Raw genomic sequence first — 21,538 nt, forward strand, 5'->3', positions numbered from 1 at the left:
TGGGGACAACCTGATGCCAATAATTATTATTATTTTTATCCTTCAAAAATACATTATTATCCCAAATGAAATTCCTATATTCCTGCCTCGAGCCCTGGTGGTAAATGAGGTTTTTGAGCCTGGCCAGCCTGTTTCTCTATGACAATTAGTGCTTTAATGAGAGCTGGTAGCCTGGGTACTGGGCTGGTTTGCCTTCCAATACAGCAGCATTAGGGATGGAATTTTAGCAAAAGAATAAAGTGTTTTTACAACCCATTAAATACCTCTTCACACTCCCCTTCATTCTCCCCTGAGCTGGTTTGAAGGAATTACAGGATTACAAATAAATACCCCAATCAAATACAATAACAACAGAGCCAATGTTCATCATTTCTTACCCCTACAGTTAATGTTAACATGTCAGAGCAATGCCCCAGGTCTGTGCCCTGGCTACCTCCAAAGTCAGACAAGTCAGACGACCCCAGGCTGGAGCTCCCATCCTGCCCGGGCCCTTGTGCTATGGGACCCAGGGAACAGAGCAAGGACATTTCCATCGAGAGCAGGTGGGCTGTGAGCTGCTTTGCTCCTCACCATTGTCTTATCCTGGTCCTGTCCACAGGGTATTCCCAAAGCATGTGCCCCACGCCCTCTGCCCTGGGCACCTACAGGGTCATGCTCCTGCCCTGCAGCACCTGTGCCACAGAAAAGTGTTAGAAATGGCAGCCTGGTGTTGAGAGTGTGTGTGTGGACACAAACACATCAATACAGACAGAAATGAAATGGAGGAAAGGCTCCTGTCCCCAACTTTGTACGGGGAGGGGGAGCAGAGAATGTGTTAGCAATGCTCAACACTACAGAGAGGAAAATTGGACATTTGTCCTACCTTCCCCCTCAATCCCTCCTTCCTGCACAGTGACCAGGAGAAACAAAGGCAAAACAAATAAACTGACAGCTTGGCTTCACAAAGAAGCTGAGAACTACTCAAGTGGTGAAGATGTTCCCATTTATAGCTGACATGCCTGAATATATTGCTAAATATTCATGGTCTTTATTTGCTCTGTTAATCATAACAGTTCCCCTGGAGAGTGAATGTCCCTACATCCTGCCCTGCAAGCTGTGCAGGACAGCAGAATACTTATATTCTCCTAAATGAAAGGCAAGGTAAGGCAAGTCAGAGCAATTCTCTTAAATAGAACACAGGGTGTGTCAAATTTAATAACGGGGGAAAATCTATATCCTCCCATAGAAACACAAACGTAAAGAGGGAAAGGACACTGCATTAAAGACTTTATTTGGAGTGCAGCCATTGCCATCTCCATGCAGGAACAGTCGGCGTCAGTCACTGCTCATCAGCACGAGCAACTGGTGTGTTTAATTCCAGAACAGGGTGAGAAATGGAGATGAACAGTTAAATAACTGAACTGTGGAGTTCAGGAATGACAACGTACTGTGAAAGAAATACTGTAATGGTAAAAACTAAAACTCGATTCCTTTCCAGCCTTTAGGAGAGACTTGGTTTATTAACCTGAAGGTGAAAGGTCTGAGCAGTGCATTACAGTTCAAAAGCAAATGAAACTGTCCAAAACAGCCCAGAGCCACCCAGCCTACTGCAACTCCCCACTGGTGGAACTGTGGTAAATCCATCACTGAAGTGATCCAGGCACTCCTTGTATTCTGAATTCTGCCATGTTTGGCATATAGCACCAGTAAAAGGTCAAAATAAGCTGTGGAGGATGAAGGAAGCTGCGAAAGGTTGAGACCATTGATTAATTGATTGCTTAATTCCTGTGGAAAACTGCCTGAGACAGGATGTGGCTGCAAACAAATATTGTCTGTCTCAAAAATAGAAACAAAATCTGCTGCTCTGAAACTTGCTGCCATCATTTTTGTTAGGTATCATAAATTATCTCCTATCGGTACCCACAGTCTGGCCACCCCGGAGTCACACTGATTGTGGTGTTCAGCTTGGCTCCAAGTGTGGGTTTGAAATGGAAATGTCTTCTGCAGTGCTGTAGGAACAGCAAGGAACGGTCAGAATGAGGCTTTGAAAATCCCTGTTGCTGCTGTCAGCTACAAACACAAACTGCAGGTCCCTACAGAGCAGAAATCCTGGAGACAGGAGACCACCAAGGTCCCACAGCCTGCAGGACACAGTATGGATCGGATACAGATGTATGCAATGAAAGCATGTGGGAATGATATAGAGAATATAAACCATCATGCTCTAAAGCCCCATTAATTGTGAAGTAATAAGCAGAAATTCCATTAATGGGGACACACCCTGTACTTGCCCCTTATAGTGTCCCATAAAGCAGTTGGGTTTGTCTCCAGCAGATGCATTAGATTGTCCATTCATCTGATTTTATAAAGCAATTAGTCTGTTCTCATCTGCCAAGGAGACTTTTATGGGCCTGTCATGGAGGAGTCTCTTCAAGTGACAGACTACTCTGTTGTACAGTCAGACCCGGTTCCTGCAAAGACTGTGGCTTTTGGGGGGGTTTATTACTATTTTTTCCCTCTTGCCTCTGGTTAAGCGAGAGCTGCTCTCCACTGACAGTTCGCCGCAGTGTCCTTCTGCAATTTGGCACTACTGAACTGGGCAGCATCAGCCAGTGTGGGCTGCTGGGGGAGTGAAACATCAGTCAAGGGCCAAGTACATTAATCCAGCCCTTTATACCAGGGCAAAGAACAAAATACCAGGGCTGGGGAGCAGGGCAAGAGGTGCTTTTGATTTGCTGCCTATGGGGACTCCATGTGACCTCCCCCCAGGCACAGCACCCACACCCCTGCCTGCTCTGGCCAGTCCCTCCTGGCTCTCTCCAGCACTGCTCAGAGCAGCCTTTGGTACCGCTGCCCCATCCCATCAGGGACCCCAAAGGACATTAGTCCTGCTCCAGTGCAGACACCCAACATCAACAGCCCATTTGGGGAGAGAGGGGCCTCCAATGTACCTGCTCTGCACATTGGGAAGAGCCAAGCACTGGGAGTACTCTGGTATCACCTCAGGAGAGCAGTTTAGGAACAGACCCTGGAACTGGGGTGGGGATCACTGCTGAGCACTGGTAGGACAGGGCAGCTTGTGAAATGCCATTAGTCTTCAAACCAAGCACTGGCTGCACGCTGTGCCTGGTGCTAGACCTGCCCTCACTTGCCGGTATTCCTGCCTGGGCTCCATCCAAAGTCTGGGAGATCAGAAGCGTTCCTTTGCCCACCGCAGCGCCGAAGTAGTGGCGGGGGGAGGCGGCGGGAGAGAGCAGGCGGGTTCTGTGGGGGCAGGTGGGTTCTTCGGGGACAGGTGGGTTCTTTGGGGGGCAGGCAGGTTGCCTCCACAGTCGGTGAGAGGGCAGAGCTGTGTGCCCGGGCTCAAGGGACAGACTTTCCTGCTGCCTGGGGCACAGGGCAGCTGCACATCATCTCCCACGCAGGAATTCGGGGTGTGCCTTTCACATCCAGTCTCCCAGGTAAGGGTCAAGCTCCTTCCTCCCCTGATCTGTGAGTGACTGAAGATGCCGAGTTATTTCTCAGTGCAAGAAGATGGTCTGACACTGGCCCACCTACACCCCCACTTCCAGGGCTTAAGATGGATTTAACTGAAGACATTCCCCTTTATCCCTGCAGCGTGCTTTGGCCAGCCCCTCCGTACTGTTTTCCACTTGAAGAGCTAAGTGATGATGATTGTATTCTGTTTCTCCTTCCTGAGCTAGTTTTCTGACTCATTGTGGGGGTTTTTCTGCTAGCTTTTTGTTAATCTAGTTGGCATGCTGTGGTTTCTTTGTTCATTATGTGGTGGGGCTATATAAGAGGATTTGTCTCTGGAATTCAGGTATCCCCTGCACTGTGTTCCCTGTTATCGTCTTCATCAGCAACTCTGCTGAAGGCACTCTGCTGCATTTGGCATGAGCTAACCTTAATAAATTTGGGCTGTTAATCACTCAGACATGTCTCGTTGGATCTTTCACACTGATTTGTGTGTGCTTAAATAGTTTGCCGGGAGTAGACTTGTGGTGACTCAGTGTTTCAATAATCTGCCCTCCAAATTCTCCCTCGGGGTTCTGCCCCGCAGGGGCTTCGCCGGCCGAGGGAGCCGCGCCACAGCCACCGAAGGCACCGGGTGAGGGTTCGGTCCACAGATAGGAAGAGGGAGGGGTCTCCTCATGGCGGAGGATTCTCCTCCCACCCCACTCTCCTGTCCGGTTCCAGCTCCGGGTCTGCAGGACACGAAGAGCGCTGCTGCTGCCCCGGCCGGGGCAGGACCGTGCGCCCACCAGCACTGTCCGGCTGGGAGCGGGAGCACATCCTTGGTCCTGTTTCTGGGAGCTCTCCCTTGGATCCCGGCGCCGCTCAGGAAGCCATTTCCACAGGTGGGCGGCGGGACTGGAGACAGATTAAGGAATGTTTAAGCATCTATTTACATGCTGAGTTGACTCAGACCCAGCAGAAGCCGAATTTCACAGATTCCCTTTTCCAGAGCCTGGCTTGGAGTCCAGCAGGGATGCAGCCTCCTGCCTCAGGTGCTGTCAGTCAAATTGAGGTGTGCCCCAGTCAAACAACGCTCAGGTTATATTTTTTTATATATATTGTGCATTCTATGTTTGCCTGAGAGCTGCTGGGAGTTAGGGCATCCTAAAGTGATACAGGAGCCTTGGGGCATTGGGCGAAGCATGCAAGGCCCTGAATCTCACTCAGGCATTGATAATTATCAGTCCAGATAACTGAGCCGTTACGGAGATTCGATACAGTCAGCTCTTACATCCTGCCCATTTAGGGGAGAAAAATTCAGCAATGAGGAGATGCTGCAATTGACAGATCCAAGGAAAACCAGCCAGGTTATTTCTGACAGCAAGAGATCGCTAACTACAGGGATTAGCAGATCAAGGGAGTGTGGAGAGACCCACTTCTTTGGAGTAAGGGCTTGGATTCCTCCAGAAAAAAAGGTTATTAAGCCATTTAAGGAAAGAAAAGAAGGAAAACAAACCTAAGAAATATAAAAGACAATACATGGCAGTTTGAGAGCTGCTATCAAAAGCTAATGAGGGGTGAGGAACAGTAGAAAAGCAAATGATAGCTTCTCTTAATAATTAAATGAAGTGATGCTCATTAATTAGACATGATTTTAACATTTTGAAAAACTTACAATTATGCTTTTTGACTGAAAACAAACCCTGCTGTACAGTGAGGGAAGAGAGCGCTAGCACCCAGCACAGACAGCTTTGAATTCCCATGTTCAATAATTGTGAGCTCCAAGCAAAGTGCCTCAGGGACCAAGCATTCACCCATTCCTTCTGCCACTCCTCATGTTCTGCTGTTTTCTTCTGGTGCAGGCATTGCAGTGCACACCCGAGGTACCCAACTGGGGTCAAGTGGCCTGAAGAAAGGACCCCCCTCCTTTCTGTCCTGTTCTTTCTCACTGCACAAATGGAAAATAATAAAAAAAAAAAAACCAAACCAAAAACAGAACAAAAAAACAAACCAAACAGTCCTTAATTTTCCTTCTTTGGTCTGGCTTATCTTCCCCCAGGAAGGTGGTGGGAGTATGTCCTTATTCCCTCAAGTCACTCAGGCCCCCCCACTGCCTCTCTGGGCAGAAGCTCTGTCTGGGCTATCACCCGGGCAGACCAGGAGCCTCCCAGCAGATATGGCTGCCCTTGGGCTTCTGGAATCCATCACCTGGTTTGCACCAACTAGACAGCCCCAGAGTCCTCGGTTGCTCCTCACAGGACATTCCTTACGGCCCTTTCTTGCCCTCCTGTTGTTTAAATGAGACTTTCACAGCAACTAGTAACAATGCAGAATGATTCCATTCTTCAGTGAGTCAATGCTACAGCCCTGATGAAATATTTTGTGGCCTTTTGTAAAGTGCCAGTGTAGCTCTCTTTACTGAGTTAATATGTTTATAATAAAAAGAACTTCTCAATGAACTACATTAGTCTGTCATCATGCCCTCTGAGCCTACGGCCATGGCTCCTAGGGTGCATCCCTGCTCCCCTTGTCTGAGGGTGGCTTCCAGCTGCTGTGGGTGGGACAGAGGGCAGGAGGGGCAGCAGAATCTGAGAGGAAAATGGCTGTTAACAATCCTTACCTCTGTTGGATACTTTGCTATACACTAACTGGTGAGACTCCCTACGGATGGAGTTCATCTGCATGTCCAAGATCTTCCTTCAAACACCTGTCATCATGGATCCTTTTCTACTGCTGTGCATAGCCCCACATTATGGCACATGTTACAGGCCAGTGAGTCAGCCCAGTGATGGAAACCCAGATCCACTCCCTCTGATAGCAAAAAATGAGAAAACCGGAAAGTAGATCACTCTGTCTGAGAAGCTCCATGCCCCCTGTACATATTCCTGCCCCCTGGGCCAGCTGCAGCATGGGTTCTACTGGTAGAGTGCTGGAGAGGCTGTGTGCCCACCACGCCAAGCAGAGGAGGGGCTACAGTGAGACCAGCCAAAAGTCAGCAGTGAAAAGGCAGAGCAGCAACGCTGGCTCCTGAGGAGAGACTGGGAGATGCCCTTTGATGCCTCCCGCAGCCAGGTAACTCCCCTCAGCCCCATGGCTCACAGGTCCGTGTTGGCCATTGGGAGGTTCCCAGTGGAGCATCTGGCCTGGGAGGCAGGTCCCTTCCTGCACCTGGCCTGCTCCACCCATGCCTCATGGCAGGACATGGCCCTGGGTGGCAGCACCTGGTCCTGAGCCTGTGGCGCCTTCTGGCAGATGCAGAGCAGGGACCGGAGCTCTGCACGGAAGTTCTCGTTCAGCCAGCAGTAGATGAAGGGGTTGTAGCAGGTGCTGCTCATCGCGAACCAGTGCAGGGCAAAATAGAGCAAGTTCTTTGTCTTGATGCCCAGACTGGAGATGAGCACCACGTAGCAGTTCAGGGGGAACCAGCAGATCGCAAAGACCACCACCACCAGCATCAGCATCTTGATGCTCTTCTTCTTGTTCCTGTGGTGGGTGACGTACTGCTGCGTGGTGATGTCCCCGATGGCATTGCGGAGCCACAGCTTCTTGGCCAGACGCATGTAGGTGACAGTGATAATCAGCAGAGGCAGGAGGTAAAGAAGGAGAAAGGTAGACAGGTCCAGATACTTCCAGACCAACTCTGCAGGCTCAGGGAAATCAGGAAGACACAGACTCCGGACAGTGGCTTCCCTTGAAAATGAAGAAATATAGATAGAGCACATGGCCATTGCTGTCACATGGGTGCTGCTGGCTCAGCAAACCACAGTGGGGGTCTCACACTGCCCACAGCCAGCTGGTCAGAGGTGTAGTGTGGACAGAGGGAGGATACAGAGCCACAGCTCTGACATGTCTCTCTCAGGCTGGACCTGCAGCCTCTGCCCTCCACGGGAGCACCCACCCTTCTGTGCCCCTCAGCAGCCAGGACCCCTCACCCTGCCATACCCCCCAGCACAGGATCCCTCAGCAAGAGCAGCTGTAGCAGCTCTAAGCCAAAGCTGTTCTGGAGGGGAGGGAGGGGCTGGAGGCTGTGAGAAAGCCTCACAGGCATGACCAACCCACCTCCCTTCCCTTCCCTACCCACCATTCCCTTGCCATCAGCTCCTACAACCTTCCTGCTACCTCTTAAAACTGGTGTGATGATTGGTCACTTGGCTCCAGTTGAACCACTGACAATTAACTGACAGAAGAACTGAGTGTAATCATACACAACAGCTCATTTTAACAACTCCCGTACACCTGTCCCATCCCATCCAGGAACCAGGTGTGTTCCCACTACCTGGCCAGCAGTGGCTCAGGCCCAGCACCCTTTGCTGCACCACGTGTCCCCTCCACACCCTGCAGCTGGTGACTGGAAGTGATGGAATTTATTTCCAGTGGATGTTTTCTCCTTTTGTTTCCCTTCCCCCCTCTCTTTTTCTTTCTTTCTCTCTCTTATTCCATTTTACTCTTCTCTCTTCATCCCTTGTCCTCTGTTCTCCTCTATTCAGCACAGATTTTAGCCCTCATCAAGCTGTACTGTTCATTGCAGTATTGATTAGTATCTTTAATATCCTGTTTTCAACCACTGGAGCTGCCTTTTGTACCACAAATAGGAGACTGTTGAGAACAGGCAGCTGGAGCAGGGGATGAGGTCAGAGGAGTGACAATGGGTCCACCGAGCGCAGAGGACCTGGAGACGCCACTCAAGATGGGAACTGACGCAGAAGGGAAAATCATCCTTTCTGAACTGCAGTCTTGGCTTTTCCTCCCCTGGATCTGACTCACCCCTGGCACAGGGGACCTGCCAAAGGGGATGTGACAAGGCAATATTTTGGTGAATTCTGGTACGATCAGGGACTCAGATGTGCTGCTGTGTAGTACAGCCAGAGATGGATGTTGCTGGAGCTCCTGTTTCCCATCCCAGAACCCTAACCACTCCCTGGTAGGAATCTCAGGAGCCCTGGCCCTGCAGAGCTATTACAAGCAATATTACAACTGGGATTTTTTTTTTCAATGGAAAGCAGGGACAGGAATAGCATGTCCTGGAAGTCCTTATATCGCTGAGCTGCCTCGTGCCAACACGGGGCTCGGTTTCCTCTGGCCATGCCAAAGGATGAGCAGAGACAGGTGCCCCGAAACAGATCATAGTGTTCGTTCATTCATGAGCAATTTGTTCCCTAATCCCCAAGCACAGCTGCGGAGCAATGCAAGCATGGAGTAACCCTGCCCTGTGTTTACAGTCTGGACAGTTGGAGGTATGATATCCCCTGAGTATCTCAGTCACATCAGGCACAAGCACAGGCAGGGGAGGACTGTGAAGCCCCAGTCACACTTCTAGCTGGTGCAGCCCCTCGTACACAAAAAGCAGTGACAGCCTGTGCAGACACTCACGCTCCCCTCCCTCACCAACAGGAGGGACTTGGCTGGGCTGCAGGAAATTAGATTTGTCCTTTATAGAGAAGGTCAATATCTACAATAGAAATCTCATTCCTACTGCCTGTCAGTGTCTCCTTGCCCCACTCCCTGGGATGCTGATCTCAGCCTGAAAATACAGGTCATGGTAAGATTATCCCCTTGGCCTCGAGGCTGGAATTCCTGCGAAGGGCAGCACCAGCAGCGTGACACCTGCCACAAAAATCCCACTTGGGTACTGTTACAGACTGTTTTCTAGACAGGAGAGGTCACAGCAATGCCACAGGCTGGTGGGGACAGGAGGGACAGAACAGGCTGGGTACCACAGAGGAAAGGACTGCAAGGGCAAAGCAACCCCAAAGTTTGGATTCTGTATTTCTCCCTGGCAGAGGGTTACAGCAGAGACAAGTGCCATTGCTGGGCCTTTTGTGGGGAGATATTAAAAGCAGAAGCTTATTTTTCTTTTTCTTTCTTTCCCTCTATATCAGAACCTTCTGTATTTTCTTATATTTCAGCAGTCCTCATGTGGATGTTAAATTCCACTTCATCTGCTGTCACTGTGCTCAGCCAAGCAAAGAGCTCCCTTTCCTGCGGGGAGGCACCATGGCATACCAGGACAGCTCTGGTTCCTGCCAAAGCACTGGACCCTCACCTGCCCCTCACTGGGTCCCCCCAACTCCACACTGGTCCCCCACAGCCCTGCTTCAGAAGAAGGGGGTGGGGGCTTCTCTTTGTTTTTCTCATTAGTGTAACATTGGGCAGAGGAACCTCAAGCTTCAGGGAAGGTTGGTCCTGCTTCATAAATTCACATGGATGAAATACAGGGAAGTCACAACCTGAAACTCAATGTATGAAGTCCTGGGGAAGAGGGATTGGTGGCTCTGCTGACAAGCCAGGGTGGTCCCCTGCTCCTGCTCCCTGCAGAGCTTTGGAGATGTCAGCACAGGTATTCCCAACAGGAGGTTTATTTTCTTCCTTTTTGAAACTGCAGTTTGACTCTCTCTCCCCTCCCTGCCTGAGCAAGTTGGATGGGCTTGGTCTTGTTGGGTCTGAGGAACTGAGCAGGCAAAAGGAGGGAAGAGGAAAGTCCCTCAGGAGAAAATTATCTTCTCGGGACAGAGCCTCTCCTGGCAAGGCCATGGCACTGGAGGAGGTATGTGTCACTAATGTCTGTGCCCCAGCCAGGCTATGCCTGGGACTGCCCCAGCACGTGGCTGGGAGTGGGACCCAGACCCTCATCTGGGCATGTGGGAAGTGGCAAGAGCAAACCCCGGGCAGCAGGCTCTTCCACAGCCCCAGCCTCTGCTGTGGGAAGCGGGATCTCACCCATACACCAACACCCTCTCATCCCACACCACTGTCCCCATGCCTGGGACACTCCAACGCCCTCCCTGCTGAGTGAGTGGCACTGCACAAGGGCTGCCAGACCTCCACACACTCACTGGGAAGGGGAGATCACTCACCTGTAGTTATACTGGAAAAGCTTTTGGTAGATGGCATGGGGCAGGGAGAAACAGGTTGCCATCAGCCAGATAACAGAGATGCTCAGAGCTCCCTTCGTCAGGGACATCCTCTGCTTCAGTGGGTTCAGGATGACCTGCAACAGAGACTCCGTCATGACTCTTCTCCCACGGGAAGCAAAGGCCCTCACAGCCCACAGTGGGGGGTGGGCGGTTTGTGACATAACCTAACACAGCTAATGAGAGGAAAATGACAGCCATGATTAGGAAAATGTCCTGCTCGTTAGAGTGACCTGGAAAATGGGAAACATTGAACTTCTCAGTCTGCTCAGAAGAACTTTCAAACTTCATCCTCTACCTTGTTCTGTGAGAACCATTTTCCTTAAGCTGGGGGTTACATTAGGTCAAAAAAAGAAAAGATTCCCACACAATGGTATTCACTCAGGGGTATGTTTGTTTATTCTGTATGAACTATATAGAAATGTCTCTTGTTCTAGCTGGGCCTGTGAAGCTGAGCTTTTCTCCCCTCTGCTGAGACAGAAACTCACCTTCCATGAAATTTTCTTTGTTAGATCTTTAAGCTGGTAAAATCTGATAGTCTGGAACTTACTATTTGACAATAGCACAGGGAAGGGGAGTGATTGCTAGGGATAAGCACATGGCCTGGGCTGTCCTTGCTGCCCTGCACTGGACACACAGCCAGCATTTGTCATGGCCACAGAGAGACATGGGTGAAAACTTCTCACAGCTCAAGTCTCCTCCCAGAGCCTTGGAAGGAAGAGGGGAGGGCAGTGTCACCTGGTGCCTGTCGAGAGCTATGGCTGTCAGGGTCAGTGTGGAGACATGGAGGGAGCAGTACTGCACAAAGCGGCTGATGTGGCACATGGCCTTTCCAAAAATCCACGTGCTGTTCACAAACCGGACCTGAGGAGAAACAACAGCTCATCAGCCAGAAAAACGTGCTGAAAACAAATACATGGGAAAGTCCCTTGGCTGGAACCTGAGCTGGCTCAGGGGTTCTGGCTGGTTGGGCAGCTTCACCTGAAACTTAAAGAAAGATCAGCTATCCTGGTCTCTGAAACACCTTTACAGAAGAGTTTATGGGGTCAAACCCTGCTGATTATGAAGTGGAGCTACCACAGCCCTCCTGGCCTGTTCTACAGACATTGCTTGTAAACAGTGGTAATAACTTTTTATTACACTAACAACTATATTTGGAAAAAGTGGACCAAGGTTTGATATCAACCCCACTGTCAGATCTGGAGAGATTTCATTGAAGCCTTTATCCAGCTGGCATCTCTGAAAAGTGCGACTACTTTCTTCCACTCACCCAGTATGACTGGCATTCAGACTGTTCTGACCCACTAAGGGACTCTCTAGTGCTCTCCTGCATGAGCATTAAAAACACATGTTCACCCAGGCACTTGTTCTCATCACCCAAAAAGCTCTTGCTGGGGTTTCATAGCACACATGGAGAGGCTTTAGAGTTTCTAGGAGTTACAGAGTCTTAACAGAGAAACAGAGAGCCCACAGGTTGCTGAACAGTGTTTTACTTGCCTGGGAGAGTTATCAGTTAGACTTGGTGGTGTTGGGTTCCCACCTCAGCCCTAGGAGAAAAGCCTGTGACCACCAGGCAGAATTCTGGTGGGAGGGAGACTCCTGTCCTGGCTGAAGGGACAGCAAGACCAGCTACTTACCAAGGTGAAAGGTGTGTTGAGCAGTGTGATCATGATGTCTGACACTGCCAGGTTAGCGATAAACAGGCTGGTGGCAGAGTGCATCCTCTTGTTCTTCAGCACCACGTGACACACCAGCATGTTCCCAAAGAGAGACATGACAATAATGACCGAGTACGCCACGATTAGGAGCGCTTTCACTGTTGGTTTCTGGGATTCTGGCTCATATTTAGCCAGCTCAGCAAATTTCTCCCACTCAACAATGCGGCTCTCTGTCCAGTTGAAGATGGTCCTGTTAGTTGTGTGGTAGATGGACATGAGTTTGGCCAGTGAAGAGTAATGGTCAAACTCCCCAAGAAACCCCATCACCTGTGACCTGTATGGCTGAAGCAGTGAGCGAGACATGGTAGGTCAACCCCAGTCTTTCCTGCTGAGGAACAGTTCCAATGGTGTGTCCAAAAGGGGCTGGTTGGAGACCACACTTTCTCTCACATACCAAGAAGAGCAAGAACTTCACAGGTGAGCTCTGGGCTCAAGCAGGCTCCCTGACCATCCCGTGCTGCTGTCGCAGGAATTTCTTCCCAATGCAGAAACATTCACCTTCCACTCTAAACAAATCCAAAGATGTCTTTCCAGCAACTGAAATCTGAATTCTGAATAGAAACCAACACTTCACTTCCTGGACCAGACAGGTCTATATGTGACAGTGCATACACTGCAGCATGATTACATGCCAGTTCCCTGCACACTCCAACCACAAGGAGAAACCAAACTCCCCACCCTTACCCCCCTCCCTAACTCCTACCCTTACCCCCCCTCACTTACCTCGCACTGCCCGGCCGTTTTTGTCCCCTTCGGCCTCCGGTCCCAAGGGGCAGCAGCGGCTCTTCCGGCTCCCCGCGCAGGACACCCCACACCGCACACCCCACACACCTCGCACTGCACACACCCCACTCACAACACACCCCGCAGAGCCCACTGCCCGCGCCGCGCCGCGCCCTCTGCACTCACCGCCGCGCACTCTCCGCACCGCACCGCGCACCTTGCGCACTCCCTCTCACCCCGCGCACTCTCCGCACCGCACCGCGCACCTTGCGCACTCCCTCTCACCCCGCGCACTCTCCGCACCGCACCGCGCACCTTGCGCACTCCCTCTCACCCCGCGCACTCTCCGCACCGCGCCGCGCACCTTGCGCACTCCCTCTCACCCCGCGCACCTTGCGCAGCGCACCGCGCACCTTGCGCACTCCCTCTCACCCCGCGCACCTTGCGCAGCGCACCGCGCACCCCCTTCACGCCCCGCACGTGCGGCCGCTGGTAGCGGAGTCGCCGCTCGGGGCGGGGCTCGGGGAGCGGCGCTGCTCCATTCATAACACGGTGCGGGCGGGGCCCCACCGGCCCGGGAGTCGTTACCGGGGGTTAATTAGTGCCGCGGTTTCCTGCGCGCACACGCACCTGCAGGTGCCGAGTCTGCTCCCACGGTACCCGGAGGGGCTGCTGCGGACTCGGGCTAAGCGGCGCTGTGGGGCCAGGGCGGAGGGCAGCGCCCACCACAGTGGCGAGCGGGCACGGAGCATCTGTGTTTGCAGACACCCTGGCTGTGCCTTAACGGGAAAAGGGGAAAACCATCCTCACAAGCCTCTCCCGGGACGAATCTTTGCGGAAAGGCTTCTGGTGGAGTTTCAGCGCTTGTTTTTTGGTGTTTTTCCCACGGCTGGGTCCCTCTTGACAGATGCTGACACAGAAGAAGAGAGTTTAAGTTTCAAAGACTTTAGACAGCATATTTTTAAACTAGGTATTATAATCCTTCACGTTTTGCATCCTGTATGTGTCACTTATTCCTTATTTAAAAAAAAAAAAAAAAAAAGGATTTTTCCTGTCCATATCCAGTCCCCTGCATGATCGCCTTCCCCTGTCCATGGCTCTGCTCCTCTTGTCCATGTCCATGCTGTGGCCAGGCCATGCAAGGACTAAGACAGGGGAGTAGCTACAGGATGGGGAACACATGAGAAGGACATGGGACATAGAGGATGTGCCTCTTGTCAGACTCCAAATTCTACTTCTAAGTGAAAAGGTCCCATGCTGACATGTGGAGCCAAGAATTCACTTTTATTGTCAGTCCAGGCCAGTTCAATAAACAGGTCCGGTCATCCTGTGTGTTCCAATGATAACAACACTTCTATTTTCCAAATCATCTAATTTTTCCTAATTCCAATTAATAATGCATTTTTAAATGTCATTCACAAGCGCCCTGATGTCCATCCTGGTCCCTGGTATTTGTAACCTCTATCAGGGCAAATAAACCATGATGACAGGTTGAAGGTTAGGTTTTTCCTAGTTTGGGGTCTGTTTGCCATGGAGCAAACTGGGCATCCCAGTTTGCATCGTGTCAGCCATAGGCTCTTGGAGAGACTAATGAAGATCTTCCTGGCAAATAGTAGAAAAAGAGTCCAGATGGAGACAGGAATTCCTTCTGCAGGAGGAAATATCTGTATATTTGGTGTGTGTTTCCAAGGAACTGGCTCTTTGCTCAGAATTTTGTATTTATGGATTCCCAGGTCTAAGAGATGCTCCGGCTCATGCCTGTGCCAGAACTCCAGTTGCTTTCAGCAGAAGCAGAATGAGCTTTGCATTTACTCTCTGGAGTTTCTTGCCTGAGGGCTACAGAAAAGACACACTGGATGTTTATTACCACTATAGCAAGATGATCTGGGAGGCTTCTGCTATTTTTCAGTCCCCCTGAAGCGGTTCTCACTATGGCTGTGAGATTATTGTGCATCCAAAGAGCCATTTCATTATCCTCCCATGCTGTTCTTGCTGGCATACATCATCGCTGGCTTTAGAGCTGCAAGCTCAGAAGAGGAGAGCTATGAGCTATGAGTTTAGTCTAATTGTATTTCCAGCAAAATCCCAGGCATGCTAGCTTTCTCCAGGTGCAAATTATCAACTACAGGTATGTGCTAGAACCTCCTGAAACACTCAGGCCCTCACTGGCTAAGGAGTTAAGACTTGATCCCTTACACAGCAATAATCCTGACCAGCCTCTCCTGCCCTCGGACCCCTGATGGAGCTGCCAGTCCCATGTGTTCCATGTCATTAGACAAGTCTCTGATTGATGCTTGTCTGGTTTTCATCTGTCAGAAAACACTTCAGGAGCAGGAATGGTTGTGTTGTGGGATAAAATTGTTAGAGTTTTCTGCCTGTCCTTCTTGAGTAAAATTCCTGTTATCTCTCTGAGGAGACTTTGCAGGCTGGAGGTATTACAGGTACTCTGTGTCTTTCCTTCTGTGTCTTAAATGTCAGAAGGTCTTTTTGTTTTCTGGAGGGCTGGTTTCCCTCTGGACAGAAGAATCAATAAGAGTGCAGATACATAGGCACCAGAGGCTTTGGAACTGAGGAGCTGCAGAACTCCTCCTTTTGCTCTCAGACATTTGTGTCTGTCTGTTAGATTCTAGGGCACAGAAAGTATATCTGAGCCCCTGAAATATTAACTACCAAGCCTTCCATTGCATGTGCTACTAATGTGCACAGCCCAGACAGGTGTTATAACCCAGCTCAGGTTTGCCTGATGTGGCGGCAGGGTGGGAGCTTCGGCACCAGGCGCTTCCACCCGAGCCCGGCTCTCTGAGTGCTTCTGGAACCTTCCTCCAGCCCAAGCCGTGGAGGCTTTCAGGATCCTCTCGCCTGGCATGGACACACCACATTTCTAAACAATGGACATTGCATATCTAAAGCAGAAACTACAACTAAATTTTAAATTCATCGTCCAACTTAAATGAAAATTCAGGGGGCAGAAACTGGGGAGTGCAAATAGTCATCCTGATAACAAATCTCAATTTCCCCAGGGTCAGAGTATGATCTGGCATTAGTTGCCACTGACATGGGAACAGTGTTTTTGTGTGCATTATGTCAGGCCAGAGCCTGCTGTTATCATGTGCTCTGACTGGCTCTGAGATTCAGCACAGGCGAGTGGGTGGAGGGGCAAGTTGTACAAAATGGGCTTCAAAAGGAGAAATAAGAAAAGAGCAACAATGCCATAACAATTGTATTTGATATCCTGTGAACAGTTACAATTTAGACTTTACTATTCAAAATACAAATTACAAGTACATAATAGCTACTAATAGTGCAGTTTCAAGGTAGTTGGAAAAGAAAAGCTTTATAATGGATTTGATAGTCCTCAAGGTTCAGCTGTAAGGTTTGGGTGACAGAACAACCATTGTAACTATCTATTACAATCTACCATTGTAACTGTGGCCCCTCCCCACTCTGATGGGCTTTGTCTAGTGGCCCACTGGGGCTGGATCTTCAGGCACTTTTTTTTTGTTTCTCCTTGGAAAAAAGTCATGCAGAATGACTGACAGCACACCCAATTCCTGTCTGATTGCTGGTTCCCTGATTTTCAATGGGATGCAAAACCCTAACAGGTAACAGTAATAGGCAGCTCCTACCTGTGCTGTCCTACCAGCTCTGAGTGCTCCAGCCTGGCCATGGCTTAGGCCATCAAAGCCTGGCCTTTGGGTTGGTGCAGCCCATCCATGTGGGAATTCAACCCATCAATGTGCATTGTCCTTTGATGGAGTGAACTATCAGCTTCAGAAGCCTCTGAGCCTTGAACATTCCTTATGGTGTATTTTCTTTTTGGAGGTTCTTCTTTGGTTCTTCTCCCCCTCTGCATGGTAATCAAGACAGAAAAACAAACAAACAAAACAAAACAAAAAGATCCTGTTTTTCTTACCAGAAAACTCTGTGCTAATGAAAGGGACTTGGCAAAGAGTGGAAGGGGCAAGTCACTTTCTGTGTGTGGTATGCATGGACACTCATGTCCCTCAGGGATGGGGGACATTCATTCCCTCATCCCTGCTTGCAGCTCACTCTTCGGGGGCACCAGCCAGAGCTTCTTTGAGTCCTCCTGCACAGGTACAGGCTAGTGAGCAGGGACACCCCCATGTCCAGGTGGGACCACGCACAACCCACACTCACACCCCCACTGCACTGAGCTCACAAGGAGCCCTCTCGCCTTTGATGAACAGTTCAAAGCTTGTCCACCTCTCACAGTGTCCAAACTCAGCCCTTCTGTGAGCACATCGCTGGTTTGAGGCCAGAAAACTGGAGCTCTGGAAGTAGGACTTTGTAAGAGCAGCTTCTCTTCAGAGGTATCTGGACTGGAGGCCAGCAGCCAATGGACACCACACAGACCCCATCACAAGCTCAGGAGAGATGTGGATTCATTTGACAAGGTGAGGAAGACTCAGGCAGCACCTTACCTTGTGCTGTACATTCCCTGGCTTTTAAGAAATGCCATCCAGGAATGGCTCATTATCTCTGTCCCCTTCCAAGGCCCAATTAATTTAAGGCATGACAGGTTTGCTGGGATGACTCACACGCCAAAGGAAGGGAAGAATGGAGATATGACTTGAAAAGTAGTGGTACAATATACATTTACTTCAAAACTCTGTCCGTTGTGCCGCTCTGACCAAAGGAAGAGATGTGACAAAGGCAGCAAGGAACAGTTGTGCAGAGGCTGATGGCAGCTGCAGCATCCTGCTGAGTTCTATCTGGGGACAAGTCACCCACCACGGCCCTGATTCAGGGACCTCCCTGTGTGGCAAATGTCTGTGTGTAGCTGTAGGGATGTGTCAGCTCAGAAAGCCTCTGAGCTGTGGAGCTCTGGTGAAAGCTCACTCACTCAGCTGGAAGGGTCCCTCAAGGATCTTGGGAAGGATCCCCCAGGATCTACATGTTTACCCAGTTTCTGCATTTGGGAGGAATGGTTCAGCCACCACCAGCATTGGTGACAGGTAGGTTCCTGCGTTACTCCTGGCAGCGACCCCTGGCCATGGGTGCCCCAGCCAGGGGTGCAGCTCTGCCACACAGCCCAGGGCAGCCAGGACTGTGGAGCAGCTCGGCCAGAGGACAGAGGGTGCTGAGGCTCTGCCAGATTCCTGATTAGCAGGACAGCCACAGGCGCCAGCGGCTGCTCACGAGGGGCATTGGGGGCGGGGGCCTCAGCAAAGCTGAGCTGCAGCAGGTGCTGCAGGGTCCCAGCAGGGTCCCAAAAATCCATCTCTGGGTTTGCAAATGCATAGAAGCAGAAGCACAATCAACCAGGAAAAGAAAGGAGGGGCAGTTCTGACAGTCGCTTGTGTCGAAGCATTTATAACTTAATTTTCAACTCATTCAGTCAATAGAGGTTATGAAATTACAGCAATAAAATCTGGAGAGCATAATCCAAATGGCACTTTCCCAGGAGGTCTAAAGAGCTCAAACACAAAAGTACTGATTATTGTGCTTTTAAATTATAAGCTAAACTACCTTACCACCAAGGGAACAGAAAACAGCCAGTAGGGTGTCCTTTCTGAAAGGGGCTTCAGGGGCAATCTTAGTTATTTTACATCCAGATTCCCTTCCAAGCAGCCTGAAAAAAAGGATTAATACACACTGGAGAAATGTGATTTGCTGGAGCATGCAGACACATGCATCTTAGAGAAATTACCTCCTTGCTGGAAGGAGGCACCATGGATAAAGAGGACCTCTCCACACAACCCCTTTCAATCCCTAGGAGGATTTCCACTGGTTTTCCCGGCAAAGGCTCTTGAAGAGACTGATCTGGGTGGGATGGTGGGCATGGGGCAGCCTTGGGGACAGGCAGACCTGGCAGAGGGTGACTGGCTGCCACTCTGCCTGAGCGGGACAAACAGATGGCCACAGGATGACTTCAGGGAACTGCAACGAAGAGGAATGGCTGGGCAGGTTTAGAATGAAAGGGGCATTTGTCACTGCTGCGCAAAACTGGAGAGAGCTGGGACTGCTCAGGCACGTCCCTGTGCAGCCCCACACTGCCCCTCTGCCCCTGGAGCAGCCAGGCAGCCCTGGGGTAACTCCGCAAAATCTAGCGCTGGAGAAAATTGGAGCTTCAAAAGCTCAGTGTGAGGAGCTAAACAAGAGCACTGAGGAGTGAGCTTTGGCCCTAGGATCAAGCAGCACAAAGATTTCCAGGGCCGCTTGAAGCCTTAGATTTCTGTAACAACTGCGGACAAGGCAAAAATTTTTCATTTCTTTACTTACTGGTGCAGAATTCTAAACAACCCAGGCAAGAAATCAACACACAAACCACCCAGCCAGCATATGGCTGCAGAACACAGCCAGCCAGCATCCTCCACTCCCAGCTGCAATTATCCAACAAAACACGTTACCTGTGCCAGCTTTGGCTGCTTTATCTGCAGAATTTTGAACTACTTAAATGGAAACAGGCCCACAGGGTGAAGTCAAGGCCCATCAATGTGCATTTCCCTGCTGGATAAAGGCGAGGCAAGTTTTTTCCTCTTCACAATAGTGATACAATATTTCTATCAAAAACTTTTGTACTTAAACCCTCTGGAACTGTGATTGTGGAACAAGTTCAGGAATCAGCAAAACCAGAAAGGACATACCTGAAGGTGTGTGTCTTCCTCTTGTCAGTTTCCATGGTCTCCAGCCACCAGCATCACTTGGCCCTTGGCTACTGGAACCTCTCCTCCAGCAGAGACCAGGCGAGCAGTGATGGGTGGGCATCTGCAGGGAGCCAGCCCAGCTCAAGGGAAAAACATGCCATTTTATTAAACCAGGAGATTAAGTTTTCACAAAAACCATCCCCAAACAAACAAACACAAAAACAACCAACCTACTACTAGAGAGCTCAGCTAATAAAGCCTCCCAGGCTGTCACACCGACAGCAAGGTCACACCTCAGCCCCCCAGCTGGTGCTCGGCAGGAGCCGCTTGCTGCAGCCCAGTTACTGCCATTTGGGTTGTGAGGTTCTGCAGGGGCTGGGCCCCTCCCCAGCCATGGTGCAAAATATTCTCCTTACCAAAATGAAGCTTAGCTATATTTTGAAATTCCTGGGTTTCTCCTGGATGCAGGGAGCTCTGCTCAGGGTTCAGTACTTGTCAGAACGTTCCTCTGCTCCAGAGCTAAGGTACCTCAGGTACCAGGAGAGGTTTCAGGAATGCTGATTTGTTGCTTCTGCTCAGCTTTCTTGCTCCAGGGACTGATCTAAATCACAGTCTTGTGGGGTTCCTCCCTTTCCAGATGTAAGAGGAAAAATTATGAATCCTCTTCTTGTTTTTGAGATGTTCAGACAAGATGGGAGGCACAAAACTGCTGAGGCAGGGACCACTGGGCCAGGGCTGGAAGGAGCAGGGATGGGGAGAGAATGCCAGCAGGGGCTGCCCATACTTCCTGCCTGCCCTCCCCAGCACCTGCACAGTCCCCAGCACATTCCCAAAACCCTGAAACCCTGACCATGACGCTGCAGAACCTTTGGTAGGCCAGAAAGACCCACATGTGGCAGGGGGCTCCTGCTGGGGAAAATGCAGAGACCAAGGGAAATGCTGCTGCTGTTGGGGCTGCTGAGGCTTTTCCCAGAAGAAAACACAGAGCCTTTGGTCGGCTCAATGCCATCCCCCTTGATGCTGGGACCTCTGGCAAGCCTGCCCGGATCCTCCCTGGAAACTCATTTCTCCTATCCACAATGCTTAATCACCCTGGGTGATGGATTAATTTCTGTATTTGGGGCTTATCCAATCTGGGACTCAGGTCCTATCCTTTTTTCTTCTGGTTTTTTCCTGCCCTAGCTGGTATCTCAGTCAGGAAACTTCACCTCAAAGAAGCCCCTCCTGTTACTCTTTCCCAGCCGAGGCCCTCAGGGCTGTGGGCATCAGGTGTATCTGCCTAACATTTTTCTATTTTCTTGAGACTTTAGAGTGCCTGGGATTTCAATGCACTAATGTTCTGTATTTTCTGTTTCCTTGATTAGCCTGGCAAGCATAGAAGCCAAACCTTTCCCAGAGGCACATGAATGGCTGCAAAGAAGGAGCACCAGGAGTCTCTCTGTTCACTTAAGAATTTGTGAACAAAAAACTGAAAAGAAACTGAAGAGACAGGCATTTCCTTTTTGTATAAGAATTCAGTGCCAAGTGCTGGGCTCAAAGACCAATTTTCCACTTTCTATTCATCTCATTTATGCTAATCAGCAAGGGTATAATCTAAATGAAACAAGTGAGTGCAGGTCAGTGGCCCTGATATGGCTTGCTGGGATGGAGGGATGGCTGGCTTAGACCAGCCTAAACTGATTTGTAGACCTGAACCCTAAAACACTCCTGTGAAGAAAACAGCCTGTTGTCAGCAATGAAGACCTCATTTGAGAGCAGAGGTACACCACAGGTCTTGGGCTGACTCCTTGTTTTGGCAGTCTAAGCCCTCCCATTCTGATTCAGGAGAAAATCCTGTATTCCCTGGGAAGAGGGAAGGTACCGAACTCAGTGTTGCAGTTGTGTGATAGCTGTGAAAAAAGATGAGCTGATATGGTTCTGCTTTTCTTGCAGCTCAGGTGATAATAAAACGACAGATTCCCCAGGTACCAGAAGCTCATTGATGTGCTAAAACTCAGCGTGGCTTTGGAAGCAGCTACACCCCCACATCTCCTGATCACCATCCCATGTTTTGTACTCCAGTCAATCAGCACTGCAATGGAGCACTGGAAGGCCTGAGTGACTTTGTTGCTGTGGCGAAGAGGGACCTTCAGCAGTGAGG

At 50.2% G+C, this 21,538-nt stretch overlaps 1 protein-coding gene and 1 long non-coding RNA gene across 5 annotated transcripts; both read right to left on the reverse strand.

Moving 5' to 3' along the window:
• Nucleotides 1-1,249: 1,249 nt before the first annotated feature.
• Nucleotides 1,250-13,001, reverse strand: LOC116451079 (probable G-protein coupled receptor 83). 4 transcript variants are annotated; one of them, XM_032124215.1, is made up of 6 exons: nt 12,791-13,001; nt 12,342-12,618; nt 11,987-12,257; nt 11,088-11,213; nt 10,293-10,426; nt 1,250-7,128 (listed from the first exon to the last, which is right to left on the reverse strand). In XM_032124215.1, the coding sequence occupies exons 2-6, from the start codon at nt 12,368-12,370 to the stop codon at nt 6,534-6,536; spliced, it is 1,155 nt and encodes a 384-aa protein (XP_031980106.1). In that variant the 5' UTR covers nt 12,371-12,618; nt 12,791-13,001; the 3' UTR covers nt 1,250-6,533. The 4 variants fall into 4 exon arrangements, with proteins under 4 accessions (XP_031980106.1, XP_031980105.1, XP_031980103.1 ...); XM_032124214.1 differs by having other exon boundaries at nt 11,987-12,573; nt 12,791-13,000; XM_032124212.1 differs by having other exon boundaries at nt 11,987-12,618; nt 12,791-13,000.
• Nucleotides 13,002-15,997: 2,996 nt separating this feature from the next.
• On the reverse strand, nt 15,998-20,585 carry LOC116451236. The gene is made up of 3 exons (XR_004243145.1): nt 19,815-20,585; nt 19,399-19,538; nt 15,998-18,383 (listed from the first exon to the last, which is right to left on the reverse strand). It is a non-coding gene; the product is annotated as an uncharacterized LOC116451236 (long non-coding RNA).
• Nucleotides 20,586-21,538: the final 953 nt, after the last annotated feature.

This window comes from Corvus moneduloides, chromosome 14, assembly GCF_009650955.1.
Source record: "Corvus moneduloides isolate bCorMon1 chromosome 14, bCorMon1.pri, whole genome shotgun sequence".
Lineage (NCBI taxonomy): Eukaryota > Metazoa > Chordata > Aves > Passeriformes > Corvidae > Corvus > Corvus moneduloides.